This window comes from Pygocentrus nattereri, chromosome 9 (assembly GCF_015220715.1).
Source record: "Pygocentrus nattereri isolate fPygNat1 chromosome 9, fPygNat1.pri, whole genome shotgun sequence".
NCBI classification, from domain to species: Eukaryota; Metazoa; Chordata; class Actinopteri; order Characiformes; family Serrasalmidae; genus Pygocentrus; species Pygocentrus nattereri.
In genome coordinates, this window is record NC_051219.1 from 39,917,948 (window position 1) to 39,932,200 (window position 14,253).

At 40.0% G+C, this 14,253-nt stretch overlaps 1 protein-coding gene across 1 annotated transcript; it reads right to left on the reverse strand.

Annotated features, from left to right (window-relative positions):
- Positions 1-256: 256 nt before the first annotated feature.
- On the reverse strand, positions 257-13,549 carry rnd1a (Rho family GTPase 1a). Its single transcript, XM_017710926.2, has 5 exons — positions 13,294-13,549; positions 12,922-13,009; positions 5,244-5,353; positions 5,009-5,143; positions 257-4,501 (listed from the first exon to the last, which is right to left on the reverse strand). Exons 1-5 carry the CDS (start codon positions 13,411-13,413, stop codon positions 4,256-4,258), a joined length of 699 nt encoding a protein of 232 aa, XP_017566415.1. The 5' UTR covers positions 13,414-13,549; the 3' UTR covers positions 257-4,255.
- Positions 13,550-14,253: the final 704 nt, after the last annotated feature.

The following is a 14,253-nucleotide window of genomic DNA, read 5'->3' on the forward strand; positions in this document are numbered from 1 at the left end:
AAAGCTCAGTGTGTGCAGGCTTTAACTGTAAATCTCAGTAATATTGTGGGAACAGTAGGACCATTTTAAAGCACCCCAGGGAGCAATTGGGGAGAGAGGAAATGTCATACTGAAGGAGTAAGACGTAGAGGCAGATCGCACTAAAGCTATCAGCCCGCAAAACCAGGGTGTGCACAGTGCTCTCAGAGACCATGCTGGTGGAGGAGGGGGGATCTGTTCATCTACCGCAGCAGTCTGTACAAACGCCCAATAAAAATTTACAGTATAAAACCGTTTTTTTAATGAAGTCAAGAACCACAGCTTATCAGAGGAGAGAAAACGTGGACAAAAGCAGAAGTAAACACAACATCAATTTGTTCAATAAATTAGAATTACAAAGCACACAACGTTAAGGCTGCATTTCACACGTAAATGTCCAGCAGGTATTAACTCTTTTGCAGATATTGCGTCGAGGGCTGTACAAAGATTATTATACAAAACTGAGATATGTACATCCAGACCAAGTATCCAAAGGAGCGGGAGTGGGGGGGGGTAATTAGTAGGTGTGTGTAAAATTAGAGCCTGACTGATGTAAACATTTTGTCATTCGGGCCATAATAAAGTCAGTGTGGTACTACACAGTGTTCTTAGTGAGAATGTGTGCGGGAGAGGCCGGCAGCCTATAAACTCATTTCACAAGTTTTCTTCATAGCCAAGGCCACAGCAGTAGGACAATGTGTAATGCTACAATGAGGGAACCTGTCCTCACTTCTTGTTCTTCATCTGGCAGCCTTGAAACATGCCATCCCCATCGGCTGTTGCTAGGCAACACCGTCGAATTCCAGCGCAGTGCGTGTAGGGTGATGCACAAGGCTGTGTGCATATCAAACTCACAAAGTCTACAGCTTCAGTCTACAGCTTCAGAGGCTCCATTTCCCCACCCGCCAATAGACAAAAGACAGGAATGCTGGCAGGCAGAGTCGGAACACAACACGAGAGAATGACGAAGTAAAGAGAAACAAAATTACAGCACGTTCAAAGATGGTTGGGGGGTGGGGGCGACACTGTGACAGGACCAGCCTGTTAGATTTATACACCGAAGCCCACTTGCGTGATCCAGTAGGAGGGCCTACACTTACCCCACAACAAGCTATTCTGACAGTATCTGATACTGTTGGCAAAAGCTGAGTCGGGAACCCATTTGTCTCGTTAAATTGATAGAAAAATCAATATATGGTTTACAAGCAGGTTTCAAAGGGAATTGTCAAATCACTTGTGTTTTTTTATGGGTTTCAGTCAGTTACCGTTTACCTTTGTGCATGGTTTAATGAGGTCTTCTTTGGGGAGGAGAAAGATTCTTGTATGTCAAAGTTTTAAAAAGTTAAAGGTTCAATCTGAAAGAAGAATACGTCTATATGTATGGAATCCTTAGCCTACAAAAAAATAATAATAATACTAATAAATCCCAAACCATGTACTGATTGTATCTTTACACAAAGTAAATATAATCCAAAATTTCTCAGCAAGGGTAAGAATTGGAACCATTTTCCTTAATTTAATAATGATTTATATTGAACAATATTTATTATTATCAATGAATGAATTAAGTTAGTGGGGTATAATAACAACAACAACAATAATAATAATAATAATAATTAATGGTCAATATCTCGCAGAGTCAACTGAGGTGCTTTGAGCTTTCCAGTGATTGCTACATGACCAAAAGATTCACTTTTCTCCGAGTTACGCAATCCTGTGGCGGGATTAAAGCGAGAGAGATCATCCAAATAAGGTTTAAAGACGGATCAGAACTCTTTCCCTGAAAGGGATCTCAAAACAGCCTTCCAAACAGAATCAATTATAAGGAGTAATGCTGTTCAAACCAGGCAAGAGCATAATCATATTCTAACAAAAGAGTCCCAATCAACCAATTACAGGCGTGATGTAAGGACAGCAACTCAGGAGTTAATCAGTCATTTAAAATCAAAGGGAAGGCGGTCTTAGAGAAAGGACGAAAGTGTGGTTGTTTCTTATCTAACCTCTCATCAGACTGAGCTGGGCTGAAATGGCCTCCTGTCTTCTCAGCTAAACCCGTCTCCTCTGTCCTAAGCCTGTTCGAACAGGCTTTGCACTCCGCAGTAGCTGTGGGGTCAGGCAACATTCACATTGAACAACTGTTAGCTCGTTTATGTTATTTCAGGAACCGGCCAGGCTGGTCCCTCTCTGAAGGGTTCACTGGCTAAGATTTATGGACAGACATGAGATGAAGCAGGGAAACACGTGTATCTGTGAGAGAGTAAGAGAGAAATAGAACACGAGTCAGCATTTTAAACACGTTCTGACTCCCTACATGTGATTGCATGCTCTATCCGGTGTCAGATTTATAACCGCTCTTTCCTTTTTCGAGGGGAGATAAACCTCCGGCTCCTCCCCTTACCCTTTGGCGTCCTCTAATCAAACAGCAATCATACTTTGGCCTGTCTCATGTATTAAGTCCACAGTAATCACTGGATCTGGTTTCCTGTAGACTCCTGAGGATTCATCATCATTTTGTAGCTCACTTTTAGCATCCAGACAAGCCCTGACTCTAAGCCTCTTTTCTCAGTGAAAAAAAAGTGCTGTGGTTAACCAACAATACATTGTGTCCTGGTTAAGTTTCCCCCAAATAGAACTATTTTTTGAATTGTGGAGTCGTTAAGTGGTTATGAATTTTGCTACATGTATGCTACAAACACTTTCGTGCATTCAAGTTGCATCATAAAACGGACAATCTCGCCAGAATATCCCACACAAACTAGCAAGCTTTGTGGTACCCAAGTGGCTTTGGCAATTCTAGGCTACAATATGAAAAGCTAGTGTTGTTGTATGAAAGTATTGCAGTGTACAGTTACAATAGTAGCCATAGGTTGGTGTAGCTTAGTGATTCTCAGTTAAATGTGCAGGACTGGAGAGAGAGTTGTTTTGCCAGTTGCTGATAATAAACCAGCTCTCATCTGAAGTCACAAACGCCTGCCCCATAATGAGCTGGAAGCCAGTTTTTGGGGTGACATTTGGGATGGCCAGTAAAAGAGCTGGCACATATTTAAAACCATGCATGAACACTACATTTGTTTCATTGTTGAATATTGTGTGGAAACAAAAGCATTTTATTTTTGAAATGCTGAGCGGAAAATTGGCCAGTTAGGATTTTCTCCGTGGTATCTACCTACGTATGCCATTAGATACCTACGTGGTATCTAATGCCAGCAAATCCTGGCATTAGATGGCTCATTTGCATAATTTAAGAAGTGACAGAGGAATTAACCAATCATTTTTGATTTGCAGTAGACAGGGCCAATTTTGTGATCACTTCTGGAAATCCCAGATACATCAATGACTGAATACCAGTAGCAGCCTAAATGGAAAACAGCATCAGCAGCAGCAGCAGCAGCTCCATCCCAGTCCTCTACAAGGTAAAATATATCCTAATTTGTCTGTCACAACCTTCAGGAAAAACATAGAATGTCTTTCAGAAGCTTCAAACATCTGTTTTTAATCTAGAACTGACAAACATGTACATGAAGATCACTGTTTAGGGTTTTTAAATCCTGTTTTGACATTTATTACCTGAATTGAAGACCTAGCTCTAATGATCACGGTTCACCACTGGTATACAGAAATACTCATTTCTGGATTACTCCTATTTTCACTTAAAGGTCTCATAATTCTGAGACTTGGGGAGGTTTAGGGGAAACCACTCAGGACAAAATGCATTGGCTTGTTTACAACTGGATATAAAGAGAATTTTTGAAAGCACCATTCATTTTTCCCCATAGACAAAAATAGCCAAAGTCCTCATTTGGGCATGTTGCAAAATACAAAATGATGCAGTACCTCAGAGATCCAGTAAACACCCTAAAGTGCAAACCATGTATAGGAAGCCTTTTTGTTCAAATGCATACAGTTCAAATGCATTCACAGTTCAAAACTCATTCTTGTACACATACACAACAATTAGTTATAAGTCATAAATGAACAAACCAGGTTCCTTAAATACAAAATTAAGTTCATATGAAGTTCTGTAAGCAAGAAATGTGCTAGGAAAAAAAAAACTCCACACAGGGAAAGTTCAGCAGAAGCTGCCATTCGTTAAGCAGAAGAGGGAGGACGTTGAAAGTAACTCAAACGGAGAAGGCAAAACGTGAGTGTGGTGGGGGGAGACGAGGAGCCAGCAAAGGTCACAACCTCTTCTCTCCCCAAAACTGCCCTTCTGTTGGTCTGTTTCAACTGTAAATAGTCACATGATGCAGCAGCTCTTGGTCCTCTCCTTGCCAAGGGAGGAGCTCAGAAGCTCGGCCTTGCTAGGCAGGTGCAGCAGGCGTTTGGACAGTCGTCGGCCCGGGCTGGGTTTGACTGACGGCTGTAGCTTGTTGAGGCAAGCGAGCGCAGCTGAGCGAAAAACACTGTGGATGCTTTTCTCTGATGTGAACGCCGAACATTCCAGATACGCCTCTGCTCCGACCTGCTTCGCTAATGAAGACCCCTAAAATGGACAGATCCAAAAGTAGTTAATCCCTTAAACTTAAGGTTTAGGTATATATTTATGTAGCTGATTAGGCAAGACATTTGGTGTCCAAAGTTTCCTTTTTTTTTTCTTTACAAAGTTTTATTTTTAAACTGGACCTACATAGCAGTTAGCCTAATGGAAGCTTGTGTAAGTGCACGCCTAATTTGCCATACATTTGCCTTAAAGCACTCAAGTTGTTGATTTTCACAGTTTAAAAACAATAGTAATAGCCATCGTGAAGCTTGGAATTCCATATATTTTTTTCCTTCAGTGTAAAAGTAATAATGCAAACTCTAAACACCAGGCAAGTCCAAACTGATTACAAGTTGGGAAAGAGGAAAATGTGTGAAAGGACTTCTTTAACTTTTAAGAGACTGCTACCTAACCTATGTAGCTACACGAACTCTGGACCTGCTGATGTGTTTAGGGGTAGAAAGAGATGAGTGGTCAGATTTTATGCTATAATAGGAGCAATTGGCGGACCTGCTCATGAGAAATGGGCACCATTTTCTGATTGGACAGCTCCATCAGCGTGCACACATCCGTGCGCAGGTCTGTCTTGCAGCCAACTAGGAGGATGCGTGTGCTGGGACAGAAATCCATGATCTCGGTCTTCCACTGCAGAATGATAGACAGCATCACAGTGACACCTTTATATTAAACACGGTTAGTTAGCATACAGGCGGCATTCCCACTTACAGCTGCTTTGAACTCTTACCTTTTTCAGTGAGCCGTCAACAGTGTCAGGTCGGCTGATGTCGAAGCAGAGCAGTACGGCATCTGAGTCACTATAGCAGAGTGGCCTGACATTATCATAATACGGAGAACCTGTAGGAGTAATGCCACAATACTCATTAATAACCAAAATACTCTGCATCACCGAAATCATCTGATACTGTTGCTGAAATGATGCTTTAAAAAATTTTTCTTTATTTTAAGCATAAGCATTATAATCAAACTGAATGTCACAGTACAGTGACAAAGGTGCTCTATGCTAGAATTAATGATACATTAATAATACATATTAAGGGGTGTAATAGATCCAGCTACTTTGTTTGAGTCTATAAAAAGGTTGCAGGGCTGCATCATATAAGCATATTGCATATATATGATAGATGCAAAAAGCCATAGCAATTATAGCCCAATTAAGAAGCATAGTTTGAAACATCACATTATTTTTCTATCACTTGTTTGTAAACATACAGCCCCATCAATCCCAATAAGCTGTAAAATATAGGCTACCACAGAGTAGGGCTGAATGTTTGAGGGGAAAAATAATCGAACTGCAATTTTTTTCTAACATTATTGCGACTGCCATTTAAAATTGCGACTTTTTTTATTGAGGTTTAGGTCCGATTTATTTTTGGCCAAGAAGACCAGAATATCCACCTTTTTCGGCTTAAGGCTCGACCCCTGAACAGCCAAACAGCCATTGAGTTGTAGCTGTGATGTTATTGTATGGAGGACTGATTGGTCCAACTCATCTACAAACAGCTCACAAGCTCTTATTAGGTTCAATTTCCTCTCTTAAAACATTGATTTACTAATTTACACACTTACACAATTACACACTTAGTAAAGGCATTGGTTCTATGTATAAACACTCCCCATTTGCATGCATAAAAAGTTCTCACTATGGTGAAATGGTTCTTTAGATTGATGGAGTGGGTTCTATATAGCACTGTTATTGTATGGAATTCTATTCTGCACCAAAATGTTCTTTAATTGCTCCAAGCTTGACATCATAACAATAGCAGAACCGTTTTGGTGCGACATAGAACCATATACCACACATTCTCCATCAATCTGAAGAACCATTTCACCATGCAGAGAACTTTTTGTACATGCAAATGGGTCGGCATGTTCATGCTTCCATATATAGTAACAGTCTTTACTAAAGAACCATCTTTAAGAACCTTGAAGAACTATTTTTAAGAGTGTAGGCTATAATTTCATAAAAATTGCACTGTATTTTTTGATTTTGATATAAAAACTCTTAATATTTCAGCCCTACCACAGAGTAAACAAGTGAAGTGAAGTGAAGTTATACTGGAGTCTCATTGTCCATTGTGAAAAAAATGGATATAAGGAGGTTTGAGAAGAATAATGATGTATAAAAGGTACTTCATCAAAAAAAAAAAAAAAAACTATAAAAGTCTTTGTATTTCTGCAGTAAAGATGATATCCGTCACAATAAAGCATTGATATTTCTCATGTATGTAAAGCCCAAGTCCAACAACTTATGTGAGGAACAGAAAAAGAAAAAAAAATCATGAAAGTGGTCCTCAAACACCTTTCAATGAAAAACGTACTTGAATCTTAGTCCACAATTTAGTTTGTCACAGATTTAACTACACAACTTACATATGTGCTTCATAAGTTTGTGTGATGCATACAAGTCATGGATAATAAGATTAATTATTGACTAATAAGTCTGGAGTTTTGAGCCATTACTAAAATAGAAAAACATTTAAATGGGACTAACATGAGTTTAAAAATAAAAATGCATTGAAGATAATTAACCTGTAGCTAAAGGTACACCAGCATTTTTAACCTAATCTCTGCCTGACACATCTGTACCACATGGATGATCGCATACAGAATACAGGAAATACTTTGACAGTATATAAATAGGCATCTGCCCATTTGCTTCTATCATAAGTGTGTTAGTAAATGGCTTTTCTGCTCTTCTCCAAGCGCAGGGAAATATGGGACAATTATTATTTAATCAGTCTTGTGCCAATCAGTCATATGCTACAGATGCAGATTAGGTTGAAAAATGCTTTTTGTTCAGTGCAGAACTAAAGATGGACACCAAGCCGTTCAAATTGATTATACTGTGGGGAAAATCTGCAGAAAGATTGGTCACTAAAGTGCTATCAGCCTGGCCCAACATTAGACTTCAGTTATTGTACATGTGGACAGATTTAAAACACTATGTATTGCTCTCAAGATTTAAGCCCAGATGAAAGCATTCCCAAGCTGCAGCTGCTCATCTTACATTCACTTTGATATGGAGGGTTTATGGAGAGATGTTTAAGGCTGAGCGAGACAGAAGAGCAAATTCAATTAAGAATTTGTAATTAGTTAGAATTAGTGAGCGAGTGCGTGTCTGCATGTGTTTACATGATCACCAGTCTGGCAAAGATCCTCCAGTTCATCATCTCTTAATGAAGCAATGCACAATTAATGAAGCTCTTTGCCTTATTGAAGACTTGGAAGGGCATCTGAATACAGCTTTCATATGTTCTGGACAAATATTGATCTGGAAATGAGTGTGTGTGTGTGTGTGTGTGTGTGTTGGTGTGTATGTGGCCAGCTCAAAGTTCAGTACTGAAGCTGGAGAGAATCCAGAAAAGGTCATGAAGGCTTTCTTCTTTTTTAGTGCATCCAAGTGAGGCAGACATATAGATAAGTTGCGTATGGTCAAATCTGATTGTAAAATGATTGCATGCATTTTTTGGCATACATGTATAATCAGACCCTGTTAAATCATCAAAATGGTCACAGTAACAGTAAAAACTGAAAATAATATGCCATGTAAAGACTTTTGCCTCACACTGCTGATACAGTAAATAACCACCTCCTGAAAAACACAGAATACATACAAATACTATTACTAAGCTCCTCATATACTGCAATAATATAACTGAAGCAGCAAGTGATTTATGAAAATATTCACAATCATATCATTCTAACATCTGGAAATAAAAGGCAATGACATTTTGTTCATTTCACACTTTGCTATTTATCCTTTTGAGGTCATGTATGATGTGTGAGGGCTGATTTGGGCATGTAAATAAAGTCCTCCTGTGCAGGCACTTGTTTCCATCTGCTCAAATGACCTCTTTGTTTCATCAGTGTACAATGAATCAGATGCAGAGTGGTTTGCGGGTCATTCAGGGGGGTCAGATCTGCAATCATTTCCATGTAACTTTGATAAATAAAGACCGGTATATCTGAGTGGCTGGAAGCACTTCCAGCTTTGGTAGAGTGTCTAGAGAATGTATAGTGGAGAACTGACCCTAAAGTCCTCCGGGTTTGTCAGATGCTAGAGGGCGCTCACGAGCTAGTCCAAAATGACAGGGCTCCTTGAGCTTTTGTGCAAAATCCTATTTTATAAATGCTTAAATCATTTTTAAATAGACAAATATTCATCATTTTATTTCTAAACACAAAATAGCATAAAATGTTTCAACGCTGCTGATATGTTTTTTTTAAACATTATAGGACTTTTTAAGAGAGCATCATGTACATTCATGTAGTCGATGAGTGTGAACCGCATGAGTCTGATCAGCACACCAAACATTCAGCACTTCGTAGCAGTATTGCTAGCATCATAGTGCCCACAAAACATTTTCTGTAGAAATGCTGATACATTTTCCTTTATTTATTTATTTATTTATTTATTTTTACATATCCTTCTTTCCAAAACTGAAAGGTCTGGGCAGAAACGGTTAGAAACAGGTTTAATTTTTCTTTTTCAGCCATTTAGCTTCATTCATTCGCACTCATTGAGTATTGCCTCATGGGCAACCTGGTTTTTACAGTCATGCTTATATATAATGGGAGAAATAAGTGGCTAGGTTCCCCTTAAACTTGCTCTGGGATGTCCTATACAGAGTCCTAGAACTGGGCTGTCCTTCCTACAACTCAGCTTCTGTGAAAACACATATTTAAATACAAACTTGTTATTTTCATCTGATATTTTGTAAGCATGGAAGGCCATTCTGTTGGTGTAGTTTTTTGTAATGTAATCCAGTGAAGAGTACCGTGTCGTTATTGTTACTGTCTAGTTACAATTAGCTACATGGTCCAGTTCCAGAGCTTTTCAGACTTTAATCTCAGCATCATGTGTCTAATCTCACAAAAGTTATACATGAACACATTTCTGGGCGGAGCATAGATTCATCATACCTTCACCAATTCATCATGCGATCCAACTCCATAATTATCTTTTGTTACAAACTGTCCAAGTGTCATGTGATAATTCCAGTTTAATCATGTGATATCAGTCAAAACAACAGTGGTGAAAGTTTTGCGTAACAAGAAATGGCATGGCAGATCGATCCCAGCCATCACCGACTGACTGCAACAGTGAAAAAACACCCACACATTCATGCTAGAAAGCAAGAGTGCACTCGAGCAATCAGGCATGATAATTAACACCGATTCATCAGAATCACTGACATTACACAATGCATAGCACTGTCGACCCCATAGAACCCCAGTACACAGACTGGGCGGACAGAGCAGCTTCAACAACTGAGAAAATGTAGTCAAATTCTGGACAAATCTGAATCAAACAGATAGAGAGAGAGAGAGAGAGAGAGAGAGAGAGAGAGAGAGAGAGAGAGAGAGAGAGAGAGAGAGAGAGAGAGATCTAAATAAAAGCCTATAGCTGGTTCGAGAGGCCTACTGGCACACACACAATAGAGTTAAAGCTCTCCTCCGTCCAAGACTCTTACGGCCTATATTTTCCTTGCCAAATCAGACACACACACACACACACACACACACACACACACACACACACACACACACACACACACACACACACACACACACACACACACACACACACACACACACACACACACACACAAAACAGCCATTAACTACGTTATTCAGTTTTCAGTATATTTCTGGGGAGATTAGATGCAAGACACTCCACTTGTCAAAGGAAATGAAATAAAAACACTGGATATCATATAATAATAATAATAATAGTAATAATAATCAAAAGAGGCAGAGAAATTGGGACTCCTAACAACCATGCAAGGCCTGGCAGGCCACCATCAGATAAACAGCACTTAAAGCATTCATCTTTGAGAGATGGAGAGAAAAATCAAGCTCCACTCTTGTTTCGGATCTGAAAAAAATCCACAGGGGTTTGTCCACCAAACGCCAGTGGATTTGGACCTGGAAGGATGTGAAGCTTTCAAGAAGTTGTTACTGAGAAAAGGAAGTGGCCAAAAAAACCTGCACTAAAATAAAATAAAATAAAAAATGTAACCAACTCCGAAGACTTCAATGGCGTGGAAAAATATCCATGTGGATTTAGAAAGAAAAAAAACAAAACAAAAAAAAAAAACAAACAGAAAGCTACCCAAAGAGAATAGAAGCTGTAACAGAGGCAGCAGTTAAACACACTACAGTCTGGGAATATATTATATTTAGTTGTTTAATTTGTGTCATTTTCTGCTAAATATGTTTCCATGTTTTTCTTGATGCGGAAAAATAAAGAACAGGCACAGAGTACAGGCGGCCTCAGAGGTGGGTCTCAGGTGCTGTGGGCTTGTCTCTGCTAGCCTGCCATATCAGACTCTCCCTCCCCTGTAGGCTACTCTTTACTCCTTACTCTTCACAGGCCTAATCATGAGCTCAAACCCACGCCTCAGGTGCTCTGTACGCTAATCTCTGTGAGGGAAACGGCCGATTCCTCCGAGAGCACAAGTGGCCTACTGCCCTACTACCAATCAAGGAAAACATACACAAACAGATGTATACAGTTAACCCCTTAAGCCCTGCACGTGAGCCCACACTTCAGTTACTCACTCTGAATAACTCTCACCATCAGATAAACAGCGCTCTCAGATACAACCATGCTGTCAGGTCACCATCACTTAGCAGTAATGTACAAAAAAGCTTATCTTTTGACCAATAAGGCACTTAACAGTAAAATGATGGACAAACTCATTAACTATACATTTACAGCAACTACACTGAGCTACATAACTGTGTCACTTGTCAGCAGTTATAGCGCATGAGGGATTGAGAGATAGATACACAGATAACGGTGGGAAAGTAACACAAGTCTACTTGGGCCTGCTTTGGTCCATTTTAACAGGGTTTTAAATGATTCTCATTAAAACTGCATGATATCATGTAATTGTTCTACACTAAATGAATGTAAAATAGCCACTCAACACTCACTTACTTACCAAACCATTTACCTAGTTTTCCCTCCCAACTTAGTCGACTCACAGCTACTCGTTAGTACTTCCTAGATCTCACCACTGCGCTAACACATGATCTGTTCGTCTACTGGCCAGGACTGGCATTGCTGAGACTCAATCTCAAGGTCTTCTGTAGCTTAGTGAAATTTTAGATACTTTCGCCACACCTACTGCGGTCTGTGCATTTTTTTAGCGCAAGAGAGAGAAATTACATGGGTTTTGATTATAAAGTGCTAGAAAAAAAAGGGATTTTTGTAAATTTGCAGTCATTAACCCTTTTTGTGACGTACGTGTCAGGTGGGACAAAATTCTACAGTACATTTACATGCAAATGTAAACCATTTTTTGTTTGCACGGTTTGCATTTTATTGATATTCTCACACAAATACAGCCATGCTGTAAAGTCACCGTCAGTAAACAGTAATGTAAAATAAATAAATAAATAAATAAATAAATAAATAAATAAACACCTTTTTTGTCAATCTAAGGCACTTAGCAGTAAAATGATGAACAAATGACTGTCAAATTGACTATACATTTACAGCAACTTTACTGTAATTATTTAAAAGCAATTTGAATTCAGAATACATTTTTCTTTCAATATACGACTGTTATTGAGTTTGATATTGACTATGTATTATAATCTAATTAAAAGAACTTCTCAGCCATCAAGTAAAATGCAAAACCAATCTATCCAAGGAAAACAATAAGACTTGTTGCATCTTTTTTCCCTCTTCAACGGGTAATAAGTTCAAGAACACTGCACTCTTTGCTACCAAAAAGCCATCATGATCGCAATACAAGTAGTTGTATTATTACTATTATTATTTTTATTTATCTATCTATTTATTTATTATTATTATAACTACTATTATACTATAATAGTAGTATAATATATACTATATTATACTACTACTACTACAGCTACATAGATATACAATAGACAATAGGTCTATAGCCTATAGGCTTCTGCCCACAGTCACCTTATAGGCCTGTTGTCTATAGGCTCTTCAGAGCTCATTGAAGTAGAGGTGGGCAAAATGAGAAAAATATAATACTGCATAATAACTAACAACAACACTAAAAAGAAGTTTCACGACGTGTGACATGTCACAACAGTTAGTTTCTCGGACATCCAATCACTTGGAACAGAGAAAAAAGGACCAGAGGTGGTACATTTAAAACACGATCAGGAACACAAGGCTTTTCATTTAATATTGGGCTACAATCCATGATAACAGGACTATTTTTGCTCTCTTTATGATGAAACCTGCAGCTGGTCAGTGTTCAAGTACCGAGGATATATAACCTCGATATTGTGTTGCATTGTGCCAAAACTTATCACTGTGACGATACATCGATACATCGCCGTATTGCGCAGCCCTACACTGACGGCTAAATATAGCAGTTCAGTAGTAGAACAGACCGCTTTCCCACCTGACGTGTCCCACAGGCTGAGCTCCACACGCTGCTCCTCCAGGTCCAGGCCGGCGGTGTAGTTCTCGAACACGGTGGGGACGTAAGTCTGCGGACAAGAGCAGCACATCAGACTCTAACGCAAACACCAAAGACCGCAACCAGCGCAGTGTCCGCTGTGGCGCCAGCCAGGCTGCGCTAAAACTGATCTTTTACACACGGTTTGTTTCCACGCACAGACCGGTTCACGTGCGTGCGCGCACAGCCAATGTAACAATCACCTGATCTTCAGTGAGTTCAGGCACGAGCTGCCAACACGTGCGGACACTCACTGATCTGACTCTGCGTAACGTAAACGGGTGACATCCGCGCACGGTGTGTGTGTGTGTTTACCTCTGGGTAACAGTCCTTGGCCAGCACCTGCAGCATCGCTGTTTTCCCGCACTGGACATCCCCCACCAGAACAAGTTTACAGCGGACCACCAGAGGCTGGCTCACCCTCCGCTCCTTCATGTTGGCCGAGGCGGGGTGAAGGCGAGTAGAGACTCGGGGTGATCTGGCGTTCACGTGCTCAAGCAGACCCGTTAGGTCAGCATCGGTGTGCGCGAGATCAGCCGCCAGCTGTCTAGGAAGAGTTTCGGGAGTGCGGCTCTTTATACGGCCCAGGCGTCCAATCAGAGCGCGCAATTACGAGACGCGTCCCGGAGGCGTTGTTGTGGATTTTTTTTAATCCACCCGTGTTCCGACAAGCTCCGCCCCCGTGAATTCGTATAGGCTAGTAGTTCCGCTAGCAGTCCGCATTATTGGATGGGTAGGATTGGCTGGTAGTAAGTTACACACATATTGCGCCTATGAGTCTGAAATATTAACCAATCATAACGCAGGAGGGCGGGGCGTGACGGAAAACGGGTGGGAAAGGCTCAATGAGTCCAGAGTTCTAGAAACTGGGCAGTAAGTAACGCATTACTTCAAGTATATACTTACACTGAATACTTTATTTCTGCAGGACGGGGATCAGGTGCAAAGTAGGCTACATTTAAACAACTTTTTCGAGCAAAAGTGAACATTTTTAAAGGCTCGAACAAACTGTTTCATAATTCATAATCCTCAATTAAAGCTGAATTAAAGAGCTCTCTAAAAACAGAGGCTGTAGAACTGCACATGATTATACCAAACAGTAGATCGGAGTAGTGCAATCCTTGGCACAGTATGTATGGTGTATATGTTGTGTGGTATAGTGTACACTATTAAAGACCATTCCTTAAAATCAAGTGAACGGTTCTATTTAGAACACTTTGAGCTCTGTGTAGAACAATTTCATGCCTAAATGGTTCTTTGTGATTTTATGTTGTT